This window comes from Stegodyphus dumicola, chromosome 7, assembly GCF_044657685.1.
Source record: "Stegodyphus dumicola isolate Sdum_Otavi_A_Nest chromosome 7, ASM4465768v1".
NCBI lineage: Eukaryota > Metazoa > Arthropoda > Arachnida > Araneae > Eresidae > Stegodyphus > Stegodyphus dumicola.
The window spans coordinates 159137683-159151810 of NC_140774.1; the positions used below are offsets into that span (position 1 = coordinate 159137683).

The following is a 14128-nucleotide window of genomic DNA, read 5'->3' on the forward strand; positions in this document are numbered from 1 at the left end:
AGATGGAGACAAGTGCTACTCCTCGGTTTATAGCAGAATCGTATGGAATTGCGATACGATTGTGTATGATATACGGAAAAATAAAGAAAAGCTGTTGAGATTTTACAGTAACAGTGATTCTAATACCGGAATCCAAAACCGAAAATTTTTGCATGAGGCGAAATCGGCAAACCTCAATGCTGTGTATATATAATACAATGAATAATATAATCAATTTATATATGTAATAATAATTTAATGCATATAATAAGTTATTGCAATAATGTATATAATAATTTAATTAAACGTATCTAATATGCCTTACTTATTTTGCACTTATAGTCTGAATATTATGATTTATTTTTTCTGTCCTGAAATCCGCAAAATCCTAAAATCCACACAACCTCTGGTCCCAAGCTTTGCGGATTTCTGGACTTCTACTGTATTAAATTATTGTAAGACTTGTATATTTTAAAATTGTTAATATATGTGTTTATTTACCCACATTACTGATCAGAAAGTGAGTATACGTGGTAGCCTACATTTTCAAAAACTATCCACATTATTGAACAGAACACATAATTGTATAATTGGTGATCAAATTACAGATCTTCAAAACAACTTTTATAAATGTCACCAGAAATTTATGTGGCGTCTACTTTAATAATGAAGCACCAAATAGGTGTGAACTTTCAGAATATTTACACCTTCATAAAGGTCTACAACATATTGGCAACTTTGTGAATTAATGAAAAACTTATCTTTGCTTAATTCTGCAGGACACAGATATTATTCTGTTAATAAATAATAAAAAAGCAGTATTTTCTGATTATCTGAATCTCTACTAAAATGATCTGAAAAAGCACTGCATTGCCAAAATAGTTATGTCACCAAAAATATTTATGTGGAAACATTGGTACACATGTAGCACATCTGATTTAGCCAGTGCTTAATGCCAAATTAGTATGGATGTCAAATGTGTACAATTCTTTGGTTATTTTTTTATGCAAAAAAGGAGGATTTCTTAAAAAAGGTAAGTATTTTATTAGCGTTATTTCATCTTCTTTCAATTTTAATCATCGATTGCTCTTGCACGGAATTCTTAATGTGCTGCCTTTTTGAAAATGCTGTTGCCTTTCATGCATTTGCTTTGTGAAAAATTTGCCACCAATTAGTTTGCAAATTCTCTCTAAAATCAGCAGCAAGTTCATGATTTTTCAGGGATAATAATCAATCTGAAAGTACAAAAAAGCTTTAAAAAATTTTATATAAAAAAACTATGGCTGATATTTATATATTTACACCTGGTGAATATTTTTCAGCAAAATGCAGATTAAATATAAATTCCCTAAATTCACGTGTACTCAAACGAATATATGACATGTGCATGCAATGGTTAACTATTGTTGCATGCAATACCAAAAAACAAAACAAAAAGCAATTCTACACGTTATTGAAAAAAGAGTGGATAATCAGAAAGTATCCAAACAGATAATCTTTGGTTTGAAAGGTTTTAGTTGAAGCTGGTAAATGTTGGTGACAAATTTAATTTTTCAACATTGAGAAACACTACTAAACAACTAACTGCCTTTATAATTGCTGCTGAAAAAATATTTCATGAAACTCATACCCCCTCCCCCACCAAAGATTACCCAAAAAACATATATATGCTTACCTGCAAACTTTCAATCCAACATTTAGATTTTGAAAATGTTGCTAATTGAGCAGCTGATCCACAAGTTACTCTAGCCATAGCAGCACTGGCTCCCCTCCACAATGCTAAAGGACCATGCTGAATAATAACACATCTAAAAGCTTCCATCATTCCTTGATGTTTATGCTGAAATCCAACAGCAACTACAGATGATGACTGAGCTTGAAGCTGTGTTTTAATCTAATGAAGAAAAGTTTATTATTGGCCTTCTACATCAACAGAAATATAAATGTATAAAAATAATTGAGAAAAATATACACAAAAAAAGTGTACTGCAATAGAAATTATAGTACTTCCTTAGGGCCCCCATATATCAAAAAAGGTCAAGTTAGCACCACAATTATCACCAACTTCATGTTTACTTCTCACATAACTTTTAGGTTTCCATGAATATTTTTATAATGGCACCGATGCATTTTTTCTCCCAAGGACTTCTGCCGCATGAACTACGCAAAGAAAGATTCATGCTGAAGGTGAACTATATCTCACCGACTTTTATTCTACTACTTTGCAGAGCACTAATCTTTCAACACTTTATAACAGCTGCTCTCGGATCAACAAAATATTTACGGTTCACAGTAAATGCTTCTAAACTGCATTTTCAGTTTCTCCATAATATATGCTCTAATAATATATAAATAATAACAAAATATAATAATCTAATCTACATAAAATTATATTCATCCTTCTGATATGTGGCCAATGATTCTTGTCATTAGTGGGATTGACTCTCTATTTGGAGCCTTGGTGAGAAAGAATTTACTGATTTCTCAGTATAATCTGCCAAATATCCAGTGATAATGAAAAACCTGTTGGTTTTGTTTTTTCCCAATATGAACAGATTTTCGTTCATACTGGGAAAGATTTTTGTTCATGTCCATAATTTTTTAGGCCTGCCTATTTGTTTATTTGGTTATCAAATAAGATACAGAGAAAAAACGTTCTCATAAAACTGTTCCATTCGAAGTTATATTTTCAAAAAGGGTAAATTGCTTCCAGGGCATACCTAGAGAGGAGCAAGGAGGAACATCTGTCCCTGGGTGCAGCATCCAGGGGGCGCCAAACTGATGTTGCAAATTTTTAGAATGAAATGTTTTCCATTCTTGACAAACAATAGGGTACGAGATCTTCACTTGTCCCTGGGTGCTGAAAACTGTAGCTACAGATCTGGTTACTTCCCCATCACTTAATTGGTGTTAGTTGCTCTTCCCAACAGATAGTAAATAATAAATCGCTGTGCTTTTACAAATCTGAAATCACTAAACTAGTTGTCAAAACATAAATTTTTCTTCATTTGCCACCTTTGACAATCAAATCATCAAATGCTTTTGTTAATATGCAAGTTTTACCCTAATTTTGGGCAGAGAAGCTGCCTTGCTGTATATGCCACACACATGATAACTCGCAAAAAAATTATAAAGTTCACCGAATGAGCCGCACTGCCATACATATTGTGACAAAGCATCCCAGAACATGGCATTTAATATACAAGTATTCAGAGAAAATCTTCCATAATAATGTACTCATCATTGATAACATTTCATAACATTTTCAACACAACTACAAGCAGTAATACATGAATAAATAAAAAATTAACAAACATGTTACCTTGAACTTGCCCAAACCTGTGATGACCTGTGCTGATTTCTAATAGATATTTTTTTACACGTTCAGTAAACTTTATCTATCCCCATAAATTACCATACTATCAAAAAGAATATGCAAATTGAATAATAAAATATAATTTTACAATTAAAATAAACTACCTTTATTCATACAAAACCTTCAAAATATGATTCATCAATATAAGTATTAAATAATCTGAAAAAATGAGCATCAAGAGCACTTTCATCAATCTGTTTCAAATAATTTCTTTCAAGGTTGCTATCTTCATTTTCTTTTTCATGATTTCCGATTTAACTAAAGATGATAGGATCATATCAGCTCGGACTGACTGCCATGCTTTATTGACCCATAAAGCAACCCACTCATATGAAGCTTTTCTCATTCATCTGGAATTTGTGATGAAATGGAATCTGCATCGCCTCCATTCCTCCCGCTACTTTTATAGTTCATGCTTGAAAACTCTACTGATGGTGAGATCTGGTGGCTGTATAATTTTTGTAAGCCCTTCTGGTTTCACCGAGACATCAGTGCTAAGTTTTTTACTTCAGGTTTTACAGCATCCACTAGACAGCACTGAATCCAGAATGATGAGTACTCGAAATTGGGTAAAAGCATCTTTCTGTTTTTAATAAATTTCTCAACCAAAACATTTTTTCTTTGCCCACCCATCCTTTTCGTTGCCACAACTAATGACCTCTTAAAGGAAGTTTTCTTTTGGAAATTTTTTTTTTTTTTAAATGTTCAAATGGGTTAATTTCCCTCCAATTAGCAGCACAACCCAAAGGTCTTTTCATTTCTCATTGTTAACACATAGTTTTTACACCTGTTGAATAAATGGTTCAACTCGGAAAATCACCAAAAGTAATGGGCAGTTCATCCATATTATTTGCCCTGTTCCAAATTTCGTTCTTCAATTTTCTTACATTTGTGCTCCAAAAAAAAGGACTTTTTTTTTTTTTTTTCTCCCCAAGTTACTCCATGGAATGCATCTGTCCAAGTATTGTTTTGATCCTGATGGATAATGCAATTTGTTTCATGAATCTGAACCACTGAAAACCATCAGCAAAGTTTTTAATGCCCATTTGCAGAGCAATTACTTTTGCTTGGAGGCGAATTTTAACTGTAGAAACTGACAATCCCTTTTTTCTTTGTTCTCTAGTCCATTTCTCTAATTTGTCTTCCAAAACAGATGTCAATATGACAAAATCTTTTATTCTTAGACATTTTCTCTAACTCTGGTACATACTTCCACCACCACTAAACTCTAGCCAAACCTGAAATTCTCTAGCCACAGCCCGATTTTCAATTTCTTTTGCTTTCTTCATTGCCAAAAGCTTAAAAGCAGCTGTATAACTTTATCAAGTAGCAGCAATAATAATAATAATTTCAATAATGCAACAAGTGCAAATAATAAAGTAAACACTGCAACAGGTAAGACACAAAGCAAGGAAACATGTACAGTACAAAGTCTGTAATACGGACATCCATTATCCGGAATGATCTATAATCCGGACCTCAAAGTCACAAACTTTTTTTTGTATGCTTTACGCATCCGTCTAATGCGTTTACGCATGCACATTTAATATTTACACATGCGCATTTAGCACAAAAACGAAGCAACTTAAATTGAAAGAAATGTTTAATAAAGTAAACAAATAAATATTAAGCCTTTTTTTGTAAATTTTTATACCCTTTAGATCATAATTGCTCTTTATTTCATAAATTACGGTTTCATATTTTTAATTGTATAATTTCTGCATGCCATCTTACTAGATTTAAATTGATGATCTATAATCTGGAAAAACCCTTAATCTGGAATTGAAGTCCCGACGAGTCCAGATTATGGACTTTGTACTGTATAAGATTAACACAGAACTTGGTGAAATAAAAGTTATTGTAGGCATTTAAAAGAAGATGGTTATTTGAAAATACAGACAAAAACCATGGAGATGAGCAGATACTACATGCATTACAGTGTCTTTACACAGAGCACACCTTACCACAGTTACGAGTTCAAATTTGTAGCTTGTTGCTTAAGTGCTATCTGAGCGCTCATATCAGGCTAAAATATCTCAGTGATGATTGCACCTTTGTCTCAATATCACAAGCATAAACCTACGTCAACTGTTATGATGTTCTTTAAAAAGTTTCATTGTCATTGGCCAATTTAAAAATGGGTCTATTTCTGATCATCAGTCGGCAAATGTTAGCCTGAATTTTTTCACTGACACGACGCATCTCTTGTCACTCAAAATTTAATTGCATGATCCTATGCTAATGCTGAATTTGTCAGTAACTTCTTGAACAATTAAATATTGATTTCCACAAACTCTCTGAGCATGGTCATCATCTGTTGATGTGGAAGGTCAGCCAAGCTTGGGATCATTACTGACCGACATTCTGCTATGTTGGAAAATGCTTTAACTACTCGTAGTATTGCATGCAACTCATACAGTCCTCACCATATGCTTGGTTAAGTAACTGAAATCTCTGTGAGAGTTTTGCAAAGTTTGTACGAAAATTTCATACACACGTGTTTCTTCAAGCTCTTTCATTATCACTTTAGCACTAATCTAACAAAGAGTTTGTGTATGTGCTCACTTCAACGACTGTGGTTCAGTTCATTGTTTAAACCTGCTGCATGTATTCAGTAGCCACAGCATGCTTCCTCTACTTGTTAGCGTGCTATTTAAAAACAGTTCGATCTCTTTCTAAACATATTTCATACTTAGAGCTTTTCAAAGCCAGATTTACACTTGATCAAGCCCTAAGCTATTTAAGATATGGTGCCCTTTATAAGTCTGTTATAATATATTTTAATACTATTTATACTATATTTTAATTTTTAGGAGGGGTCCAAAAAAAAAGTGGGAGCCTTAAAGCTGTAGCTTATACGTAAATCCAGCCAGGAGCTATTGTTAAAAATTATATAAAAAAAAGAAAAGAAGATATCACATGGTTTATAAGAATTTCTTCTTAGCACAAGCAAACTACGAAAGATCATCATTAAGACTGCTAGCCATTTGAAGATGGTTTGCATTGGTTATTTATCAACAACCTTGGCGCCATCTACAAAACGAGGACCGTAAAAAGAAGAAGGCATGAAAAGCAGAAATAAATCATATTTTAAACAACATTTCTTCCCCCCCACACACTCCTGCCATTCTTGACAAATTAAAAAACAGGAGTTTCTCGCACATAACTGAGAGTTTAACTGGCTGATTTTAGTGTTGTATGATGATGCTATCCCAGAACTCTGATTTAATATAAATACCTTTCATAATGCACAGTACAGGTTGTAAATTATTTCTGACATGAATTTGATTTAAAATATATTAATTAAATAATCTGAATATTATGCCCTTTGGCTAATTCCATTTCATAATTTTCTTACACTTTTATACTGAAAAAAACCTCAGTAAGGAAGGAATGCTTTTATTTATCAAAGTATTATTACATATGATGAAAATAAAAGTAATTTACACACATACTTGTATGGGATAAACTTACTAATGTATCATATATACCTGAAGTAGTACAAAATTAATTCAAATATTAATTGATTAAACACTGACTGAATTCTCATAAAAATTTCTACAGATGTCTACACTAAATTAAGACAATGCAGATCTAATAAATTTTAATAAACTAGTACAGTCAAAAGTCGTTAATTCAGACACCCATAATCCGGACCTCAAAGCTACAAACTTTCTGCATTGACGCATGCACGTAAGACCTTTACAGCTGCGAATATGCTTGTGCGCGTGCACAAAATACGTTTACGAGTGCGCGTTTAATGTATAACGGACGGTATAAGCTAAGCTAAAATTATCTAATTATCTATTTCAGTTAATGTTGCAGATTGTGTTGTTCATTAATCGAATTGGATCTGGCTTATTATTTTTTGCAGACTGTTAGAGCAATTTTATTAAAGTAAGCTTGAACTTTCGATTATGTCAAATAGAATTTCTGATATATATTTATTAATATGTAAAGGATCTACAAAGCGAAAGTATGTTTTGAAGTTCATTAAACAAAAAGTGGAATTGCTGCAAAAAATGCATAAAGGCATATCCTTTGTTTATCTAAACTTTAACGTTTGTTTATCTAAACTTTAACATTTGTTTATCTAAACTTTGTTTATCTTTAACGCCGGCGTGCGCAATGAATTGGAAGTTGATCTGTCAGCACTATCCTTATCTTCAGGGCAGATGTTATTTTATTTGGCTTATAATTCCTTACTAAATGTAGTATTTCATCTCGATGTACTCCGTCTTTGATATGATTTAAATCAAATTCCTTGTCATTATAATTCGCTTCCGATAGCGAAGAAAGTAACAGAGATTATTAAAAACGAAAAAATTTCGATTGACAAATTAGTCAGTAGACACAGCAATTATAGGACTTGAACAGCGGAACTTTGTAACTGAACAAGAAATTATGTCTGTTTATAGAATTAAAGAGAATGTATTATCACATAAAAAACGAAGCAAATTAAACAACTTACATTAAAAGAAATGTTTAATAATGTAAACAAATAAATATTAAGCTTTTTTTTTTTGTAAATTTTGATACCCTTTAGATCATAACTGTTCTTTATTTCATAAATTATGGTTTCATACTTTTAATTTTATAATTTCTGCATGCCAACTTATCAGATTTAAACTGATGATCTATAATCTGGAATCGCCGAAGTCCCGACGAGTCTGGATTAACGACTTTTGACTGTATTTAAAGGATTAAAAGTTTAATAACTAGGATTTTGGGGATGGGGCTTTGCTCAATTTAAGTTTCATTTATTGAGAAACGTTTTCCTTGATAAGGGCTAAAAAGTTAAAAAGGGGAAAATTGGCGTTGCTTACTGGGAAGCCAGGAGATTTGATGAGAAACAGGCAGAACTGACAGCTATGTATACATGTATTTTAAATATTAAAAAGTTTTTAATGAAACTGGCATATTTAGATACAAATGCAATCACCTTAGCAGAAAAAATTAAATTTTCGGAATGTGCCAAACTCTGCTCATCATACATATAAAAACTTTTAAGTTTTAACAAGCAACATTACCATTTCTGTAGGTGTTTCACTTTATTGTACTTCAAGTTCTAATGGGTTTTTATAGTCGAATTGCATTTTTTTTTTTTTTTTTTTTAAATTTCAAACCCAATTTTAAAATATGCACATATGAGACCTGCCAATAATAAAGAAACTGAAATAAAATTTCTACAGTAATACAGCATTTCATTGCAAAATCAGGAAAATAACAATTGCTTGGAATCTATTCTTAACGTCCTAAAATGCCCCCAGAAATAAATAAAATATAAAATACATATCTATGTAATAAATGTTCTTTCAATTCTAACATCATCATCCTTTTTCTTCTTTACAAAAATCCCCAATTGCACCATGATAATAGTACAATTTAATAAGATAGTGTAAACATGCTTTTTCAATTTCTTTCATAAAGGATATAACTGAAGAATTTTTCAGATGAGGAACTGATCAGGAATAAGTTTTAAATTTTAAACAGACCGAAAATTAAAGCCTTTTTTTATTAACTGTTATTAAAGGACTCTTATGTTTTCTGCATTAATTTCTACATTTAATAAAAAATATTTAAGTTTTTGGAGAAATCATGCTTAAACAAAGATCTTATCTCAGTCTTGTGTGATTAAAACAAAGTCTCGAAGGCTATCTGCCTAAGGGGAGGCATGCCTTTGTGGAGGACGTTCTAAGGAAAACTTACTCGTATACACATTACACATGGGAAAAACCATGAAATCACCCATGCAGCCAGCCTGTTCACGGTATTCGAACCTTGGACTGAACTAGCAGTGTTCAGTGATTTTAACGCTGGGCCACTGAAGGGCTATTAACAAAGAACTGGGTAAAACTACTTATCGAGTGGAAAGAAGCAATAGTTTTACCCAGTTCTTTGTTAATAGCCCTTCAGTGGCCCAGCGTTAAAATCACTGAACACTGCTAGTTCAGTCCAAGGTTCGAATACCGTGAACAGGTTTTGAAAAAAAGATTGCCAAACTATTAATATTCATCTTAAATCAGCAAATATTTTTAACATTATGGTACTTTTCTGTTAACGAGACACCATTCTCCAAATGCGCTAGCCTATTTATATCACATAATAAATAGCTGTACAATGATAATGCATATGATATTTAATCAATAATAATGCATATGATATTTAATGTATTTGATTCCAAAGCTGTGTGCGATGCTGAGCTTACATAATTCTCCAATCTTTTTCAAGGAAACAAGTCGGCATAAAATGCTATGTACATGGGAAGAACAAAATTTTTATACATGTACAAATAAGCTTTTTTCTCTCATCGTACACAGCGATCTGCTTTCGCTTTAAAAACCATCACAGAGATGCATTAATTTTACTTTGCACATATTAAATATCATACATATATTGAATTTGGTACTCTTCTGTTACCGAAACTGGATTCAGAAATGTATGTATGTATACATGTACGTACAGATATAAGTGTTCAGATGTTCAGGTATTCACACATGTACATAAGTATCAATGTGTGTATACACACACATGTACATACATAAAATTTCTGAATCCAGTCCCGATAACAGAAGAGTATCATATATTCTTTATATATAAAATATTTGTTGTTTTCATTAACTTCTATACATTATTAAGGATACCACCATCCAGGTTTTTGCTCAACTTTTATGTTTAGTGCTAAATGCCCCAGTAACACAAAATGTACCAATATATCAAAAGAAAAGTTCCTTTATTCATCACAATTTAAAATACAAATTTCAATTACTAAATAAGGATTATACAATATATTAAAAAAATAAAACACATTTTTCATGTCATCATTAACTCATAAAATTTAGACATGATGGTAAATGCTATATTTAACTCTAAAAAGAATTCAACAAAAGAAGTTATCAAGGAAGTAGAATTTTTTTATAAATATCTTCAACAATGTCTGAATAATTTGAAAAAGTTAAAAATTAATTCATGAAAATAAAATGCCTGAGAATTATATAATTATGCAAAATTTATAAAATATATATCTAAACTGGCAATTATTATATTCCACATACAAAAATGATCCATTTTAAATAATGCAAATATAATTAATAAGACATGAAGAAAAAAACAATTATAACAACAAACCATATAAAATGGACTTCCCACTAATGCTCCAATACAACCTGCAGCAGCACCAGCAGCAACACTCCTGGGAAAACTAACTTCATTTTTAGCATTTACTATTAAACCACTTTTCTGCATAAAATCAAATGATCCAAGTCGCACACCATTCATAAACAACTGGTACCATAAAGCTGGTACTAATCCTTTTTGTAATGCAAGAATTCCATCACTTTTGGCTACCACATAAAAAGCATGGAATGCATTCTTATAATGTTTTGTATATACACCACGACTTTTTAATTCTCCTTGTAGCTGCAAACGCGTTTTAACAACCTCGAGAGGATTAGTAAATACACCTGCACAACATGCTGCTGCCCCTCCGATAACAAATTCCATATGGATTCAGTTATCAGATATATGGCACAAAGCAAAAGTTTTGGTTTGGCGGTTGGGTAAATCTGCCACACTCAGTGACGATCTGATAAAGACTTCTACATGGCATGTTGTAGCGAAATCCGAAGCAATTATATAAATATTTTTCGGCATTAAAGATAAAACGATAAATGTCAGTAAAGATTAAGGTTAATGCTGACATACTGTCGTACAAAGTCGAAGTCATTAGCGCTGAAAAATTTATAAGGCTCATAAATTGCAGTTACGGTCATACATACAATGGAAGAGCATTCTTGCAAAAATAGCAGATGGAAGTAAAAAGTGCCCGTAGAGTAGAGTAGAGTGCTCCTTAGTCGCAACATACTTTGATACAGAAGTATTTATACAAGGGGTCTACTGCTTTTGCAGTACTTCCCTGTAAACCTGTTGTAAATCCACAATGGGCATGGTGATGAGAAAAACCTGAATAAATCCCATGGAGGGAGCTGTGAGTGAGAGGAAAAGAATGAAGTAGCATCAGTCCACTGTGTCGCCATCTGGTGGCGGTGATGTCGATTAAAAAGAAATTCACAGTAAGTGGGCGGAGAGCCAGGATCATGGGCTGGCGAATCAGAAGACAGCGCTGGTTGTTTAAAGCGAGACTCTTTGCAGTGGTCTGCAAAGAAAATGATTATCAAGGTTCAAGGAAACTTCACCTTTTATTTTTCTAGTCAAAATTTTTCTGGCTGCCCCTATCTAAATTTTTCTGGCCCTTTTTCGGCGCAAAATTAAGACCTTCTGAGTTTTTTGCCTTTTTTTTTGACTCAGTGCGAAGGCACTTACTCCAAGTCATTCGGCTTATCAAAATTTTTACCTTATTTGACAATACCCTCTTTCGGACGATTTAATTTCCTTTGAAGATGTGGAGGTAAAGGCGTAATTGCCTATGAACTCCGTAAATTGCACTTCCTTGATCCTTGATCTTTGCAGTGGTCAGGTCAATCACGTGAGGTGGTCACCCTCTCAGAAACTGACCCTAGTGAATGCTGCTTAATTTGTGTGGAAATTTAACATGTTAATAGTATGAGCGGTGAAGGGTCTATTGAAGTAATCGTCCTCTATGATTTCGTAATTTAAACTGTTGGAGAAGTCTGCTGTGCTATTATGGTTTGCTTTTTTGTAGAAGTTTTCGTTAAGCTTGTTAATGTACGTTGTCACATATTCAATTTTTAAATTTCGATGCAGGTTTTTATTTCTGATGTAGTATGGGGCTCCTGTGATGATTCGGAGAAACTTGTTCTGGATAATCTGCAGCTTTTTGAGATCGTTTTGTTTGGCGTTTGCCCAGACTGGGGATGCATATGTTATGATGGGTCTTATGATTGCAGTGTATATTCTTCTCTTCCTATTGAGACTCAGACCTGAAGATTCAGCCAGGAGGTGAAACAGTTTGCACATGATGCCGAAGATTTTCCCTCTGGTGATGTTAATGTGTGTAGACCATGTGAAAGTTCTGTTGAAAGTAATTCCGAGATATTTGGCCCGAGTTACAATCGGGATTGGTGTGCCAAATAGGGTGACAGTAGTGGAAATGTTATCCAGGTGCTTGTAGCGCCGGATGAGCAGAATTTGAGATTTGTCAGCATTAATGTTGACTCTCCACTTCTTGCACCATTCCTCTACCTGGGTCATTTTCTTTTGGAGCTGGACGAGAGCGTTGTTAGGTTTCCTGGATTTTTGTATGAGTGCGGTGTCATCCGCATAACAGGCAAGTTGAAAGTTCCAGTCTTCTGAGAAGGTAGGAAAGTCGTAGACGTAAATGATATAGATAATGGGTCCTAGGATACTACCCTGGGCGACTCCTCCTAGGATAGGATATGGATTAGTAAGATGATCACCCTGTCTAACTGAAAAAGTTCGATTTTCGAGGAATGACTTCAGGATGAGGACGAGTTCTCTCGGGATATTCAGTTGTATAAGCTTATAGATGAGACCTTCATGCCAGACGCGGTCAAAAGCTTTGGCCACGTCTAGCATGAGGAAAGCAATACTTTGTTTATTTCTGAGTGCTGCTCCTATGAATTCAGAAATAAGAACCAGCTGATGGGTGGTCGAGAGTCCTTTCCTGAATCCATGCTGTTCTTTTGGGATGAAGTCAAGGTGATTTTGCAGTCTATTGTAAATGATTCGCTCGAAAATCTTTCCCAGCGTAGACAGGAGACTAATAGGTCGGTAGCTGGTAAGTTTGTCAGGTGGTTTCTTGGGTTTTGGAATTAGAAAGATCGAGGCGTGTTTCCATACATTTGGAAAGTAAAAGTTCGTGAGACAGGCGTTGTAGATAGATGTTAATTTGCAGATGACACCGTGCGGGAGCTGCTTAAGAAGTTTATTTGAGATTTGGTCTGGTCCAGGAGCTTTTCTATTATTTGAGTTCTTGATAATGTTTTTCACTTCACCTGGGGTAGTGAGTTTGATCCCAGTTTGTTCCCATGGCGCGCTGAGCCAGTTTTTGACGTGGTCAGTAATGGCGGCAATGCTTGTTTGGTCTGCAGGGAAATCGTTGGGCGTGAATTGCTGGGTCAGGTGATCGGCAAAAGCTGCTGCTTTTTCTTCATTGGTGTACGCAATGTTAGATTGCGTTCTGATTGGAGGGGTGCTAATTGTAGGGTTTTTCCGTTTACGAATGTATTTCCAGAAGGAACCGTCTTCAAGATTTAAGTTTTCAATTTTTAAATTCCAGGATTCGTTTCGATGCTGCTGGATACTAGATTTAATTTTTCTGGTGAGTCTATTGATAATTGGTTTTAAGGTAGGATCCCAGGTGTGATTGTAGAGTTTTCGGGTTCTGTTCCGTTGCTTGATTAATTCTCTGATGTGCATGGGTAGGGCGCCGTAATGAGAGGAATGCATCTTTTCTGTAGTTGCTAATGCAAGGAAATCCTGAAGAGAGTTCGTAAAAATTTTTGCAGCTTTCTCGATATCAGTTGTGGTTTTTAGAGGACCCAGGTTTATGGGGGATGTAATTGCAAGGTTGTGAAGTAATTTCCACTCTACAATCTTCTCTTTCTTTGCATCTTTCGGCTTGTTGTAACCCAGTCTTGCCATTACAGGGACATGATCTGAGGTCAGCTCATGAGTAACTTCCATTGCAAGGGGTATGTTAAAATTAGTGAGGAAAAAATCAAGGATATCAGGTCTTTTGCGTGGAGTGTTTGGGCGGTATGTAGTTTCTTCGGGTGTGTAAAGGAAGATGGGATAATTTTCTACGTAGTCTCTGATGGTGTGTCCGTTTGC

The 14128-nt window shown here is 34.0% G+C and overlaps 1 protein-coding gene across 1 annotated transcript in view; it reads right to left on the minus strand.

Annotated features, from left to right (window-relative positions):
- The window catches only part of LOC118188404 (solute carrier family 25 member 35-like), a 30214-nt gene extending 18883 nt beyond the window's left edge, over positions 1-11331 (minus strand). The window contains exons 1-2 of the mRNA XM_035358834.2: positions 10484-11331; positions 1655-1873 (exon numbers count right to left, since the gene is read on the minus strand). Coding sequence (XP_035214725.1) covers positions 1655-1873; positions 10484-10858 — 594 coding nt within the window. The 5' untranslated portion in view covers positions 10859-11331. The remainder of the gene's footprint in view (positions 1-1654; positions 1874-10483) is intronic.
- Between the last annotated feature and the right edge of the window lie 2797 nt (positions 11332-14128).